Genomic DNA, 15369 nt, shown 5'->3' with positions numbered 1-15369 from the left:
CACAAGCAACTTCCCAGGTCCAATGTGATCAGCCACATTTGTAAGCCATGATACCATGCTTAGTGTTTACCCTGCCTTTCATTTTATTACAGTACAAGTCAAAACCAATAAGTATTCAAACTGAGCTAGCAATTATGCCGCTTGTTTGAGCTTGAATCCACTGAGAACAGATGCTACTATCACACCATGTTAAGCATTTAGGATGTTTTGTTGACGAATAAAATGAGGATAGATGCTTAACTCCTTCAGCATTGAGTACTTAAATCAGGGGTGGCCAAAGTGTGGCGCCGGGGCCATTTACCGCCACGGGTGAAGATCTTGGTAGTAGTAGCAAATATTCAACGAGGTTTTTATAGGTTTGTGGCATACTCTATAGAAATAAAATTAAACATGGCCCACATTACAACATTATGAGAAAAGACTAAGGCCCAACAGAAAGCATCAACAAATGGCCCAAATTCCTGAAAAATGGCACCTTCAAACCAAAATGACCGACTACCTGTGTGTCTTACAGCATAGTTTATTTGATGAGTTCCATGCGTCCTGTCATGATGAACACCGGATTTTAAAATAGGCTCAATTTCATCAGGATGCATGTGCTTGCAAGTTTTGCAACTATGTATGTTTGTAATGAATGACAGCTAGTGAGTCTGTGCGAAAGTAGGTTGGTAAACCTCACTCCCTGGCGCTGGATGACGAGTTGACAGCTCCAGCTTTTAGCTCGTCGGCTAGCACTGCTCAAAACTCATTTAGTGGGCATCGGTGGACCCCGGTCTGAGCCCCAACTGGTGCAGGGCCAGTGTCTCTTGCCATGTATTGGTGTAATAATATGAATTAAATGTGAAGAATATCAAAGCCACCCCCATAGTCTTCACTTTATCTGTATGCGGCCTTCTTTGGAAAAAGTTTGGACACCCCTGACTGAAATGTTTTCATGCACCTGCACTCTGCATTCATAGTTTGCCACAAGGTAATCACTTAGCATAGGTGCGCCAGGGTTAACGACTGTGACCTTTGACTCGGCTCACACTGCAGAGGTGAGAGGACACTAATTGCTAAAAAGGACAGGCCTCCCAGGCAGCAGCCTGTTTTCATGAAACATGAGCAGTCACACGAGGCCAGCATGCGCTCACATGATCCAGTGACCCCCTCCCAGCGAGAGCTTACCAAGGCCCTTGATGAAGCTAATTACACTCGCTCTGCTCCACCTAGCTGGCATTTCCATGGTGCAGATGGTCAGGTGGTCCAACAACGAACACCAAGGGTGGAAGGAATGGGACAAGTGAAGTGAGGAGAGCTTACAGCTTGTACAGTACAGCCTCCATAGTGGCCAAGTTGAAGAAGCTCCTTGCTGGAAATAAGTGCCTGAGAATGACGTTTTCATCCAGCTTGTCCAGCATGGCAGCTTAGCTGAAGTTAACCAAAGTTAAAAGGTGAGAAGCGCCATCATCCAGCGGGAAGTCACGGGACGGTAATGCAAAGCGAGAGACTCTCATGACAGCAGATGTAGCCCTCAATTAATCCTCTGCCAAGCGAAGATGAGCTCACCGTGGAAAACCAGGGAGAGATGGTATGAAAGTATTCCGTCAAGAGCAAAGGCGACAATCTTCAGAGATAGCGTAGGCCCACATACCGAAGAGACACACAAGCCTTCAGACCAATGAGAAGCTCTTGCTTTAGCTCCGCCTTCAACCTGCCATCTTTACCGTGACCTCCGAACTGGCAGCTGCTGGTTAGAAAGTTTACTGGAAATGCATTGTTGGGTTTTTGAAAGTTGTCTTTAAGTCCCCTTGTGGAGATCTGGCCAGAAGAATTTCAACACTACCCCAAGAGAGGGGCGGGGGCGGGGGGTTATTTATAGAGCGCCACTCCCTCCCACTGACACCCCTACTCATACACAAGTGCACATACATGCAAATATAGAAGCAAACCATGGTGCAACGCTTCTGTCGCCTGTAAAACTCAGTCATGTGGTACAACTACAAAGGAAGCAACACGGTTAAGGTTAAGGTTGAGGTTACCTTCATTCTGGAAGGATAATTGACAGGGAACTTTCTTAATAGAAATGATAAGAAAGACTAAAAATAATTAAGTCAAAAACATTGGCATGCTCGCTCACTTGACAGTACGTTCATGCATGTAAAAAAGACAAGTCAAAAGAAAAGTCAAATAATGAATGCAATTGCTCCTCCTGCGAGCTGGAGAATGACAGACATCAGTGGGTATACCCAGGGCAGTGGGGCCAACTCGCCCTGCCCAGCGAGGAGGAAGTGTCGGCCGACATGCCAACAACAGTTTGTTTGTGATGCCGCTCGTTAAATAAAATACAAAAATAGATCATAAGAAATTAGATCGTATGTCAATGTGAATTGAGATGATAGTTTTTTCTAAATTTTTTTGCAGCCGTAACTCATAACAATACCAAGATAGCAGGAAATACTAAAAAAAAAAACATTTAAGTGTGAGGAAGAGGAACAATTAAAGAGAGAAGCAAGGACCAAAGCAGAAGAAGGAGACGGTGAGCAATCTCCCACGTCACACCAAGGCAGTGATTCATGACTTTGTAAGATAACCCGGCAAGAAGACGGCGTTAAGTTAAGTTAAAAGACGGTGTCTGCTGTCTAATTGAAGGCGATAACAGAGGGGACAGCTTTAAAAAGACAAGAAAACACCACTGAGCGACCTGAGCTGCTTCCTGGAAGAAGAGATGAGCTGGTAGTTAAGACACTGAGACTTCAGAAGCTTGGGTGCCACATGGAAACATCTGGATTGATCCTGGCATGGAGCATGAGTCACCTTCCCTGTTGGAAGTGTGTGTGATGACATGATTGTTTTTCAGGGCGGCATGCAAGAAGGGGAGCACGCCGAGCTGGAGGACGCCAGCTATTTACACTCTATAAGTCACTTGATCTTTCCCAGTGTTCTGAACGCCGTCGTTGTCCGTTTAACCTTGGACCTGGAGACGAGCTGGCACGTCACAATGTGAAAATAAGTCAATCATTTTGAATGGGAAAGCGGGACCATTCAAAACAAATCAACGGCAAACAAAGATGTGATGAATCCAACTTGTCTTAAAAGTTGTCTCGCGTGTGAGCTGGGCGAAAAGAATCAAGAGACGTACGAGTTTGTTTGCCGACAAATGGGCTGCATAATTACCATAGCAAAGTGCTGAGGTGTTTCCTCGACTCATCCCTCATCCTCTATTTATTGCATTATGTAACACAGCTAAACACAGACACCGCACTCTGATCGACAAGTAAAACACAGCGTCATGCAAGAGCTGTCACATCTGGTACTCACTCCCTCCGAAGGACTTGAGCAGAGACCTGAGGCTGATGTCAAAGAAGCCTGAATCCTGCTGGCTGGTCGCCATGGCTGCAGGGGCTACGTCGCCACGGTGACAGACAGCAGAGGGAGGACAGGACGGCAGGATGAGGCGCTGCGGACACAGCCGGCAAAAAGAAGTGCTCCGAGGGGGAAAAATGTCAGGGAGCGCGAGCGGGATGCGCCGGCGGCGATGGCGATGTTGCAGGTTACTGCGGCCGAGTGTGCGTTTGTTTGCTAGCACATCGCAGCAAATGTGTGTGTGCGTCTGTGTGTGTGTGTCAGAGTGAGAGAGAACAGGGGAGAAGCCTTGTGTGCTCTCAGTGTTGCTATCTTCCTGGCTAACAACACCCATCCCCTCTCTGTTTTGCTCTCTCGCGACAGTGATACACAGATGTTGTTGGGAGATGAGAGTAGCCAATCCTCTTAGAGGCCAGTAGGAAGAAGGGAGGGAGAGGGAGAAGGACGGAGGGCAACAGAGGGTGACAATGATGAACGAGCAAGAGGCCGGAGGCTGTTTTGTTTCCTGATTAGTCACATGACCAGCTTATCCACAAACGGCTGCTGTTCATTGACATCATCATAGCGTCCTTCTTAACAGGGAAATAATTTAAGATCATACACCATTATGACAACAAAGCTGTAGAAGCTAAAAACTGGCTTCTGACATGCAGCTCACATCGACACCAATCACATCATTGATTGGTCCACAACATCCTTCATTCCCACGTTCCCTCGCTGTACATCCAAACACTAACACTTGCGCACTTACACTGAGCCTTTTGAGTGCAAGTACGGCAAAATGCAGTGCGCTGTGAGTGCCGGGATGTTGCACTCAACACACCCCATAGGACGAGTGTGGAGTAATGGGAGCCCAACCACCCGCAATCATCGCCATTTTGGTACGTAGCGGAAGGGGAGGGACTAACTGAAGTGGTTACAATTCACAAATAAAAAGAAGACGAAACAGATAAACGTTGTGATTATAATTTCCAGTAAGCACGCATCGACAGTACAGTCGTCCCTCGCAACATGACACTATCATAAATAAACTGTTTTGTGGTTGAATAGGCCCTATTATTAGTCAAAACATGTGCATATATAAGAAAATTGTACGTATTATTGGCCCAAATTAAGCATTTTCAATCATAAAAATGGCTAAATGAACAAAAACACAAATATAAGGCATTTGCAAGATGTTATATGTAGTGTAATATCTGTGACGTTGTGTGTGCCATTGAGACAACGTTCACACTGCAGAGTATAATGGCAATACACGCCTTTTGATGACGTATAGGTCGGATATATGCGACCTGACCGTTCATACTGCAGTAGCATGGCATACATATCAGATTTCTATCCACATACGAATGAGTCCTGAGTCGCATTTTAAAAAAATCGGAATTGCGCTGTTCACACTGACATGAAAAAAATCAGATACAGGTCACATATGAGCAAAAAAATCTGAATTGACCTGTAGTGTGAACATAGCCTAAGAGGCAGGGCTGGGGATGTGACGTGTGTGTATGATGGGGTTGAGTTGTGGCTGACAGCAGCTCCTGTGCGAATGTTCACTGCCAGCAATAGTATTCTACTACACTGCCCAGTAGGTGTCAGAAACGTTACACTGATGAGACAATAGCCACTACAGTAAATATGCTGTCCATGCTAACATGTGAGTCTATGTAACGTCTTATTTATGTCTAAGACTTATTTCTATTATTATGTCAAGTATATTGGGTAATACAAGTGTAAAACTGACAATAGGAGTGTTACTTCATATCTAGAAGGTTCTAATACTGCTAAAAACATATTTAGAAGGTCTTAAACAGGTTTTCTATACTCTACTGGGGATGTGCCAATCCACATTTTTTGGCTTCCGATCCGATCCGATTTTTTTTATAGTCCGATCCGGTACTGATCCTTTTACATTTATCAATGCAATACATCATTTGCTCATTTTGTCCAGTAATTCAGAAGTGGATGTAGCTTGGCTAACTTTTCTAATAGGATGTCAGGCTCAGCACATATTTCTACAAAATCTTCAACAAAGTGTAATGCCCGTGCTTGTGATTAAGGAAGATGTAGTCTCAGATGTAATTCCAATCACGTTATTAATGTAAGATATTTTTCTGACACCCTTATTTTGTTTACACAATTACACAAATGTGACAAAGAGTGCTCTTATTTTGCAGGTCGGATGTGTGTTGTGTGTGTTGAGAATGGCAATTGACGCTTGTTATGAGCAGGGTGCAAGAATAAACGTGCCTCTCATCTTTTTTCACTCAGAACTTGCACGTCGTCAGTGGCCATTGTAAAATGGTCCTTACATTATAAAATGGTCCTTACATTAACGCGGTAAAACACAACAAGGTGAAAATATACTCATCCAGCCTGAGTCGCGTGCACACACACAAAGCTGCACTAGCATACTCTGCTACACTAAGCTAATCGCGCTAGCTTCAATTCATGCTCCGTAACAGAAGAGTTTCCAAGGTTTTTCGCCGTTTTGTCATGTTTAGTAGTGTTTGTGATGAGATTCTGCCACGATTGAGCGTTTTGCTCTTCTTGCGGGTGGCGGGAGGCAAGTGGCAACCAGCTTAGAGGAGTATTACCGCACCTACCACGCTGCCCGATCTCGTGGCAGAAGCCGATACTACGATCTTCAAAATACAGCGGATCGGCAGCCGATCACCCCATTAACTACGAAAATATTACATTTATGAATAAAGAATCCTACTTTGCGGAAATTCATTGATCGCGGTTGGGTCTGGAACCAATTAACTGCGTAAACGAGGGACGGCTGTCATGAATTTGGGAAAGCATGACACTGTCAAAATTCGGGCCCTCAGGAAAGTATGCAGCAAACATAGTATAGACACACAAGTGTTCTGACAGAATTAGTATTTTAGACACAGCCACATTCTTGACATCACTCTTAGCCAGCTGCATCAAGCAGACACTGCAGTGTTAACTGATAACCTCACATAGTTCTAGTGTGCTTGTTGTGTCCTCATTGTGTGCGCGTGACAGCTGGACCAGTTCAAAAGCACATCAGATGTTGGCCACGCATACCCGCTTCCCTCATGTGAGCTTTGTGTCACAACTTTGACAAAATAATTTAGTTACAGTAACTCACCTGTTTACCCACTGGTTATTTTCTCTACATTTACTATTCATTTTCATCCTCTATTTTGCTGCATATGTACCTGAAATTCTGACATGAAATAGAACCAAATCCCAAGTAAACCTGTCCACTGTACTGCCTAATGTGCTTCCTTCGTGACTGTGGACCTTGTGAGTGACCTCCAAATACCCAAACATTCTGTCACAGGTCTGTTACCCGCGCACTTGACGGGTGACTTTGAAGACAACGAGCATCAGATTCATGCTGGCATGTGAAAATGAGCTGCAAGGCCGGCCTGTTTGGTCGCAAACATCATTGTAATCTTTAACCGGGTAGACAAAGTCTGACTAACTGTCCAGCTGCTTCTGCCATGATGTGATGGCTCGACTGAAACCGTGTGAAATATAACATCACCGTGTTGTGAAATGACAAAGACTTCATTGAAAGCTTGTTGTATCTCAGTTGTCTCCATTGAATCCTCTTGGCAAGACGGATGTTCTGAGAGAACACCTGCTTTGTTGTGCCTTATTGGACAACTTGGTGTTCTGGAAGTGTTCGGATAAGAAGGTCAGTAAAGCTAAGGTAGAAATAATGTGCCTGTGTCTGAGGCAGAGAATGGAAGCCTGTTATCTTCAACAACAAGAGGCCTCACTTTACAAAGGTCCTCAAATCAGAGCATCAGGTAGCTCCTCAAATCACAGAAATGGAGATAAGAGCATGGCTGCAGACTACTTAGTAGAAGGTGGAATAATCTGTTCCCATTGGGTGACCTTTGATTATCTTCAACTCATGACCACATTAAGATTACAGTTATATTCAAATCACTCAATGACCCTTAGAGCTTGTTCTGTCCTGCGTCCACCTCAATATTGACTCATTGAATAGCTTGCGTGCACCTACCTATGAGGATCCTCGTCCTCTTTCTAGACCTGGACTGGATCTTGGAAAACCTCCCAATGAAGTCACTGCGATCATACATGTTCAAAGGCAGAGAGGCAAGGCGCTCTAAAACAATCCCATCCTGGCCTTGGCTCCAACTATCCAGATCCTGGTCCTGGCTTTGGCTCAGTGAGAGTCTGTCACCATAGTCCGATATACGACTTTCAGCCCTGAGGCTGGCGATGCTTCCAAAATCCTCCAAAGACATCACTGTTCCACCCGTCCCTTTCCCAGTAGTCTCCAGTTAAAAGCTGAGAGTTGCCCTCCGAGTAAGAAGAGACATGATGTCTGGATGGTAAATAACACAAAATATTTTCACATAAAACTTAAACTCATGTCCTTAATGTCCACTCTCGCACATCCAAGGTCCTTGCTCTTAAATCAGTTCCATCCAACAGAAAAATCACAGTTTTGTCTTTAAGACATAACACTTCTTTTCCTTTTTCCTCCAAAAAAAGTCTGTCTGAAGCTTTCGGTGTGTCTCACGTCGTTTCAGAGGAGAACTTCTTTTCTGTCAAAGCTCAGCAAACTCGTCAGGCCTGGTCTTTGTTGTCGCTCTGAAGCCCCGGAGTCTCTGAGGCATAGTTGTGTTTCTCCACTCTCAGGTGGTGGACGAGGGAGGAGTCCAATTCTAAGAAGGCAGCGTGATTGGCTGATTTGAGACGTCTGGATCTCTGGAGGTCTCTCTCTTCCGCTTGCTTTTTTTTTCTTTCGGGGATGTTCCGACACTCCCTCATGTCATACGTGAAGAACTACTCCTCACACCTGTGTGCTTCCTCCTTTCCCATCCTTGATGTCTTGCATATTGGGGAAGTGTGTCGGAATGTGCCGGCTTGATTCAGACAGCCAACACATGGCATGTGGCTGTGAGTAGGAGTTGGACTTCTTGAGTCTCTGGTCCAGGCTGTTTAGCCAGTTACAGTAACCTCAACGTGTTCCTGGTGTAGGGTTACTGGGAGCGGACACACCCCTTAACAGGAGGGCAAGACACAGCCAAACACAAACAGGAAAAGCCCTCAACGCTTGCACAAGGTTGGCTGCCAGACTTGATGAGCAGATAGCATATTAAAGATAATGTGCAGGGTCAGCACTGTCTTCGAGCACTGAGAATTCCTCTCATACTGTAGCAGCAAGGCAGAAAGACAAATATGCACTTATGTTCTCAATTGTATCCACTTCATGAAGAGCAACATGCTGCTTCCTCCTTCACACAAAATCAGGAAAAAATGTCACCAGTCCTAAAATAAGGTAGAAGACTCATCCCCTCAGCACTTCCTAATTTAGCACAAACACCCAGAGAAACATCAAGACTTTGACGGAAATTTCCACCAGGTGATTATCGCAGCCAGCATGTCACTCTCTTTCTCTGAAGCTCGCTGAAGGTAGTTGTTTCTCAGGAGAAACCTACCCTGGGGGGCCATCTCACTGTTGATGCCACCATTGTCATGACATCACCTCCATTGAGTGTCACACCCAAGAGAGGGCGAGTGTGTGAAAACAAACCGTAGGTTTCATCTCAAAGTGATGGAAAATATTAAAACTATAGTTGATTTATTTGAAGGCTCAAAATGTGATCAAAACATTTTCCTTCCTTTATAATCCTGCCTTACCTGGAAGTAAAAGTAAAATAATGGCTGACTTTAATGAGTAGCTCAGCTCCCAGTTTGGCAGGAAACAGCGTGAGTCTGGCAAAGAAACAAAGGCGTGGTTTCAAGAGGCGGAGTCAAACCCTTTGCATTGTTCCTGTTGTTTTCAGTAACTGACAAATTTGGGTCATCAATTAAAGAAATACGCACTTCAGCTATGATCCAACACATTAAGTCGGCAACCGTAATGGCTGTTGTGTAAAACAGCCGTCCACAACCAAAACATGGCTAAACTAAAAATTGTCTACATTGGATTTTATGTGAACGTGTATCAATTTAGGAAAGAAGGGTGATTATTTAATTTAAAAAATAACATGCAAAGACATTTATTTTACTCTGACATCACGTCGGGGTCAAAGTTGGGTGCATGCGATCACATCGCTCATGCTTGTCGCATCCATGCTAATGAACCAAACCTTGTGTGTTAGTTGTGGGCGGGGAGAAGTTGGTCTTTTCGGATTAACATGACATGAACATAACATGAAAAGTAACTGCCCAGAACTTTCCACAATGGCACTGAAGACGTTGCCATTCCCATCTAATCGGGAAATCATGCTGCGTCTATCACCCAAACACGTCAAACCGCACTACTGTTGTACCTCAGCCAGTGTCCTCCCCGGTTAGCGTGTGTTTCGGTTTAACAAAAAATGTATGCAAAAATTTTGCCTTGGTTTGTGTACATTTTCCAATATGGCACGGGTCTTGTTGTGTTATAAATACACTGCGTGAGCCCTACTGTGTTCTTAGTATACTTTTTTAAATTTTTTATCACAAATGTCCTTATTAGCATCCTTAGCTTGCTAACAAAAAGGCAAGCGGAACCGGAGGTCAGAAACGTCTATAATGTCATCAACGGCTGACTCTCAAAAATGTTAACACAAAACACGTTTTTATAGTTTTACATGCATAAAATAATTTAAAATGCATATTAACGAATGAAAGCAATACATGAACACGTCAGGTTACTTTTACCTTCATTGACGACGTGACTGTTTCCAAATACACGATGTGGCAGCGAGTATTTCTTGAATTCAATAGTGTTTCTCACCTTCTTTATCAAAATGCTGGACTTGCAACTTTTTTTGGCTCTATTTTGGTTTACTGAGGTGAGAAACAATATTGAATTCAAGAAACAGCTCATGGAAAAACCGGAAGGTGGTGTTGAAGAGGAAGTTATTGATCTCTCTGCCACATAGTGTCTTTGGAAACAGTTAAGAATCACGTCTTCAGTGAAGGTAAAAGTAACCTTAAAGTTAATTTATTCCTTTCATTCACCATTTATATGTTTTTATGTGCATTTTGAATGGTTCCTGCATGTAAAACAATAATTGTAAAACTATAAAAACGGGTTTTGTGTTTTTGGCTTTCTGGCATGGATTAATTGGATTTACATTATTCCTCATGGAACAAACTGATTCAGTTAGAGTCCGATTCGGTTACAGTCTGGAACAGATTAATGACGCTAACTAAGGTTTCACTGTATTCATTTTGTGGTTTTAATTTGATGTTGTGCTTTTTTTTGTTTTATACATCAGTAAATGACAATAGCATTAGGTTACTATGACACCTGACTGCCCCATCCATCAGGGGTTTGACAGAACACGAGCTAGTCCTTGAGCTCAGAAACGTGGGGGGCTCCTGGTGTAAAAGGTTGGCTGGCTGGCTTTCATTATATTGGTGTTCAGCTACTGTGAAAAGCTGCTCAACTCGCTTTGCTTGACCTTAGTTCAGTCAATTTTACAGAGTCAAAAGGTCAACAGTAACCTAACTCCTGTTAAACTCAGAATAATCCCATCCATTCTTCCTCTTTTCAATCTTTCAGTCCCTTGATTGATTTCACAGGAGTCAACAGTGCAATAGAAAGTAGGCAACTGGGCCATGATGGCAGTTGCTCCATCACCAGTTGTTTTTTTAAGGACAACTGTCATTTCAATTTGCTGATGTAATGATCCCGTGAAGCACAGCTTTAAAAAAAACAAAAACAAAAAAAAGCCAGTGTCAACAGACGCTGATTAAGATGAAGTCAGACCATACCATCATGGCCCTTGCTCAACAGGTTTCTGATGAGTCTTTAACAAAAGAGTGCTTGTGTCCTCCTGACTGCTGCTGCTGGCTACGACTTGTGAGGGACAGCTGCTAAGTGTTTTTGTTCGAGACCGGCGACTGAGCCAGCCTCATAGAATTATGGAACAAGAAAGAGAGGCTGTGACCTGGGATAAACTGGGAAGGTTCTTCCACGTTGGAAATCAAAGCCCGAATGAGGCCACAGCTGGGCTCAGAGCCTATAATAGGGATTCCTGCTATGGAAGAGTTAATTTCCTACAGCGTCCACTAGGTGTGTCGTGAGATCTCCTCACATTAGATTAAAAGGTAACGAGATTTGTCATTTGGAGAACAGCTGTATCGCGAGAATAGTCTGAACTATGGCATTACTACTACGATAAACGTAATATGAAGTGGCAGTGTGCATGGCATTATTACAAGTGCACATTAAGTGCTTTAGGCACACCTTGCAATCCAACCTACCTTGGTGTTCCCAGGGTTAGCAAGTGACATGGGGCCGTTTTTTTTCCATCAGAGTTGAACAGCTGCTTGCTACTTGTTGATGTCCAAGCAGAAGCTGTAGTGATTCTACACTTGATCAAATTTTACTTAAGATCAGTCAAATCAACCCACGAAGATGTTCAGACCTGTCTGCCCCCCCAATCACCAAGCGGTTCCATAGACGGTTATTGCATTTGGCACAGTGCTAACTTTCAAGTGCCGGCGATCACCGGTTCAATTTCAAAACATACCTCATACATTGAAGAGATTCGTGTTGACCATTCCGTGTCACGGTCGCTATATTTAGTACGTAAGACAAGTAGATAAGAGAAAAACAGTAAGCTGTATTATTATAATTATTAATTATTCAGTATGTTGTCATCACAGTGGTTTATTTGGTCTCAAAAAATATAGACAATAATATCTTTGAGTGTCAATTTGTGCCACAATAAACATTTCAAAACGCACCTGCATTGTTTTGTGACTCGGTTGAATAAAAAAAGTCTGTTTGTCTAGTCCTATTTTTTCATTGTACTTTCTTAACATTTATGTTAAAATCTCATCTCGTCTCACTCTTGTGGATCCAATCTCGTGCATCGTCTCGCCTCGTGATTTGGGCATCTCGTGACAACCCTAGTATCCACTGATGACTGCAGCTGGTCACGTCTGATTCAGATGCTTCCAGGCAATGCAGAGGGTCATCAGTGCAGCATGGAAAAAGATATCTATTTCCCTCAGTCCGCTAATCCATCTGACCTACAATCCTAACAAACAGATCCATTCACTTGAAAGGTGACTTAGTGTTCTGGTGCTGAAAGTGACTTCACCAGCTTCATCAACAGAGAAAATGTCAGTACCTTCTATTAAACATCTTAACCAGTCCATCAAAGACATGTTCCAACGCTCAGTATACTGAGCAACCCAGTCCAACAGGAGAACCAAGGCCATGAACAAGTTTACTTTCGGCTCAAGTACGTCATCAAGTCTGTAGTTGAAGAGTTCACAAAGCTGAAAGGTGAAAATTCATGATGCCAGTGGCATTATGGCAAAAAAAAACAAAAACAAGACATTAAACTTGCACTGCAAACATTGTACATCCTATGTGTCAAGATTTATGGAGAGTACAGTGCTCTAACGCTCAACAGCAGATTTACATCGACTTCTGTGACCTACATTTACTCATTCATCACAGGAACGATAACTGATATACACTACGTTGTTTGTGTCGTTTCTCGAAGCTCTCTTGATTCATTCCTTTCAGGGAGAGATCGCACAGCCTCACCTGCTTTTAAATTTGACTGTCAAGTGTCGGGTTGCCTCGCATTGCACTGACGCCAAACAAGCAGATGTCAGTATTACACACAGGCACTGCAATGGTGCCCCCTTGAGGACACTGAATTATTCACATGTGACTCTCAGGGCCATCTACACCTGCAAGGCCTGAAAATCAACTATCAAGTTGACTGTGAAAATACATTTTACATGCAACAGACTTGAGATTGACGCTAATTCTGTGATAACAGTGAGCAAATGTGCTCCACTATCATGCAAACACACATTCCAGCACGTCTCTTCTGCACATTATGTAACACGATGCTGCGGAGCAGTTTAATGCACCCACAAACACTCTCTGAGTGCGAAACAGCCAAACAGAATTCCCTGACTGACTGTGTCAAGTTCAGATACAAAGCCACAGGACCAGTCACAGCAATTAAGTGACAACAACAACAACAACAACAGCATGCAATAAGAAATAGGCCATTAGGCTCATGAGTAATGGCGTCATCTGCTACTAGCGCTCGCCCGTTAAAAAAACATTAGCAACACCTCAGGCGACGTTAGCAAAGGATTCTAAGGAATGAGTGTGTGTGTGTTTTTGTGCAGACTTGCCTGGCAGTAAGACCATGCTATGTAAGCCAGTGGGTGTGAGGTGCTGCCTGGTATCCACGGCAACAATGACAGTGAGTAAAGATTGGCCAGCTCACCAGTTGGGAAGTGCCAGAGGTCAAATTCTTTTATAAACCTTTAATCAGTTTGAACGGTCCCAATAATTTGGATTTTGAAACCATAAATGTAAATGTAATGTAATAATCTGTTCCAGGGTCAAACCGTGGCATCCATAAAGCTTTTATTAACTGTCCTGCTAATGTTTTAAGTCACTTTTCAACATTCTTAAGTGTCAAACAAGTGTAAAAAGAACCAAAGCAGTGGAAAATAGTTTCAAAGGGTCTGTGTCAACTCTTCTTAGAAATAGGGGTGTACCGATCTGATATAGATATTAGATGACAGACCTACAGTATATCAGCAAAAAAGAATGGTATCAGATTATATTGGTCTGCATCTAAAATCGATATTGGCACTCCGATACAAGCAATCGATTCCAGACTCCACCCAAGCACGTCTAGACCCCGAATAGACCCCACGTGATCACAACAACAGCGTGTGCTAACATGTTTAGCAAGTATTTTTCATTAACGTCCAAAAGAGAACCAAGGCTGTTTAACACAACGAACCTCATTGCGCATTTGAAGCCACATTACACAGGAAACTCCCACGGGAAGGCAAAAAGTCATTAGCTATAACAGAAAAGAGTGGTGTCAGTGGTGAATAATGGCAGGTTGAAACACTTAATTGAGCACCTTGAACGTCACTATGTCGGCACCTAACTGTCAGTACAATGTCAGTATCAGTCATTCATGTCAGTCAATCACAAGTGTCAGTCAATGTCAATTCCCAACTGCCACTTCATTGTGGAGAAAACTATACTCCCGTTGCAGAAAGAATAAAAGGGTCAGTTTTTCTCATACCTACTGTTGCCTTCCATTGTCCTGTTTGAGTAGCATCAGTAGATCAAGCCTTTTCGAACATTCCACAAGGTTAAGTAATAAAAATAAGTAATAAAAGTATGATTTGTGCTGATATCAGATTCATATTGGTATTGATATCGATGGACATTCAAGGGAGCAATATCGGTATCATATCACAAGGGAAGAAGTTGGGACACCCCTATTTAGAAGTGATGATGACGCTGCAGTCTTACTGCTTTGAATGTAAGTCAGCTTATTCTGCATACATCCTTGGATGACAACATCTTCCCGTGCGAAAGTGGTGATTGCAGGAGAAAGAAATAACATTACTAAAAACTGCCTAACAACAACGGCAACATTAAAAATGCCACCGATAGACACATGCACCCTCAGCAACATCAGAACCTGTGGGCCCTGCTGCTGCACGCTGTCAGCCAGAATAAGCGATCCACTCATAACCCGCATCACCCACTGACCCACTTCTAAGCAACCTGCCATGTGAATGAAGTGAAAATTACACACCAGAATAAAACTCTGAAAACTATGATTACCTACCCCTTGTATCAACCAACGTGAGCATGGTTATCCTTTTAAAGGCAGTATGTCTGATATCGAATCTCCTTACCTAATGTTGTGTCTGATGAAGGCTGATACAAATGTCATGCTGTGTGGACTCGTAATTTAAGCACACAACAATGGAGTTAATTGGGTCGCCCCCACACAGACTGGCTGAGGCAAACAGCTGGTGAGATGGAGCGTCAGGATGAATGAAGGATGGGGTGTGGGCCGCCCCAAAAATAAAGGCTGAGGTAAATGCAAGAAAATAGAGAGCTGCGAAGCATACAAGCGTAGCATGGGCGGACTTGCCATTAAGGCAAAGTAGGCAATTGCCTTAGGCCCCCAACCAGCACGGGCCAGGGCCACCACAGCCAGCAGCACCCCCAACTATATTCATGTATAATTATGTTATCACATTAAACAA

General features: G+C 43.3%; 1 protein-coding gene across 1 annotated transcript in view; it reads right to left on the bottom strand.

The window, feature by feature from the left end:
- Nucleotides 1-3728, bottom strand: part of fryb (furry homolog b (Drosophila)) — a 31471-nt gene extending 27743 nt beyond the window's left edge. Inside the window, 1 exon segment of the mRNA XM_054754938.1 lies at nt 3301-3728. Coding sequence (XP_054610913.1) covers nt 3301-3679 — 379 coding nt within the window. The 5' untranslated portion in view covers nt 3680-3728.
- Between the last annotated feature and the right edge of the window lie 11641 nt (nt 3729-15369).

This window comes from Dunckerocampus dactyliophorus, chromosome 16 (genome assembly GCF_027744805.1).
Source record: "Dunckerocampus dactyliophorus isolate RoL2022-P2 chromosome 16, RoL_Ddac_1.1, whole genome shotgun sequence".
Lineage (NCBI taxonomy): Eukaryota > Metazoa > Chordata > Actinopteri > Syngnathiformes > Syngnathidae > Dunckerocampus > Dunckerocampus dactyliophorus.
Note: the sequence above shows the minus strand (reverse complement) of the source record. Positions and strands in the feature narration are given on the sequence as shown.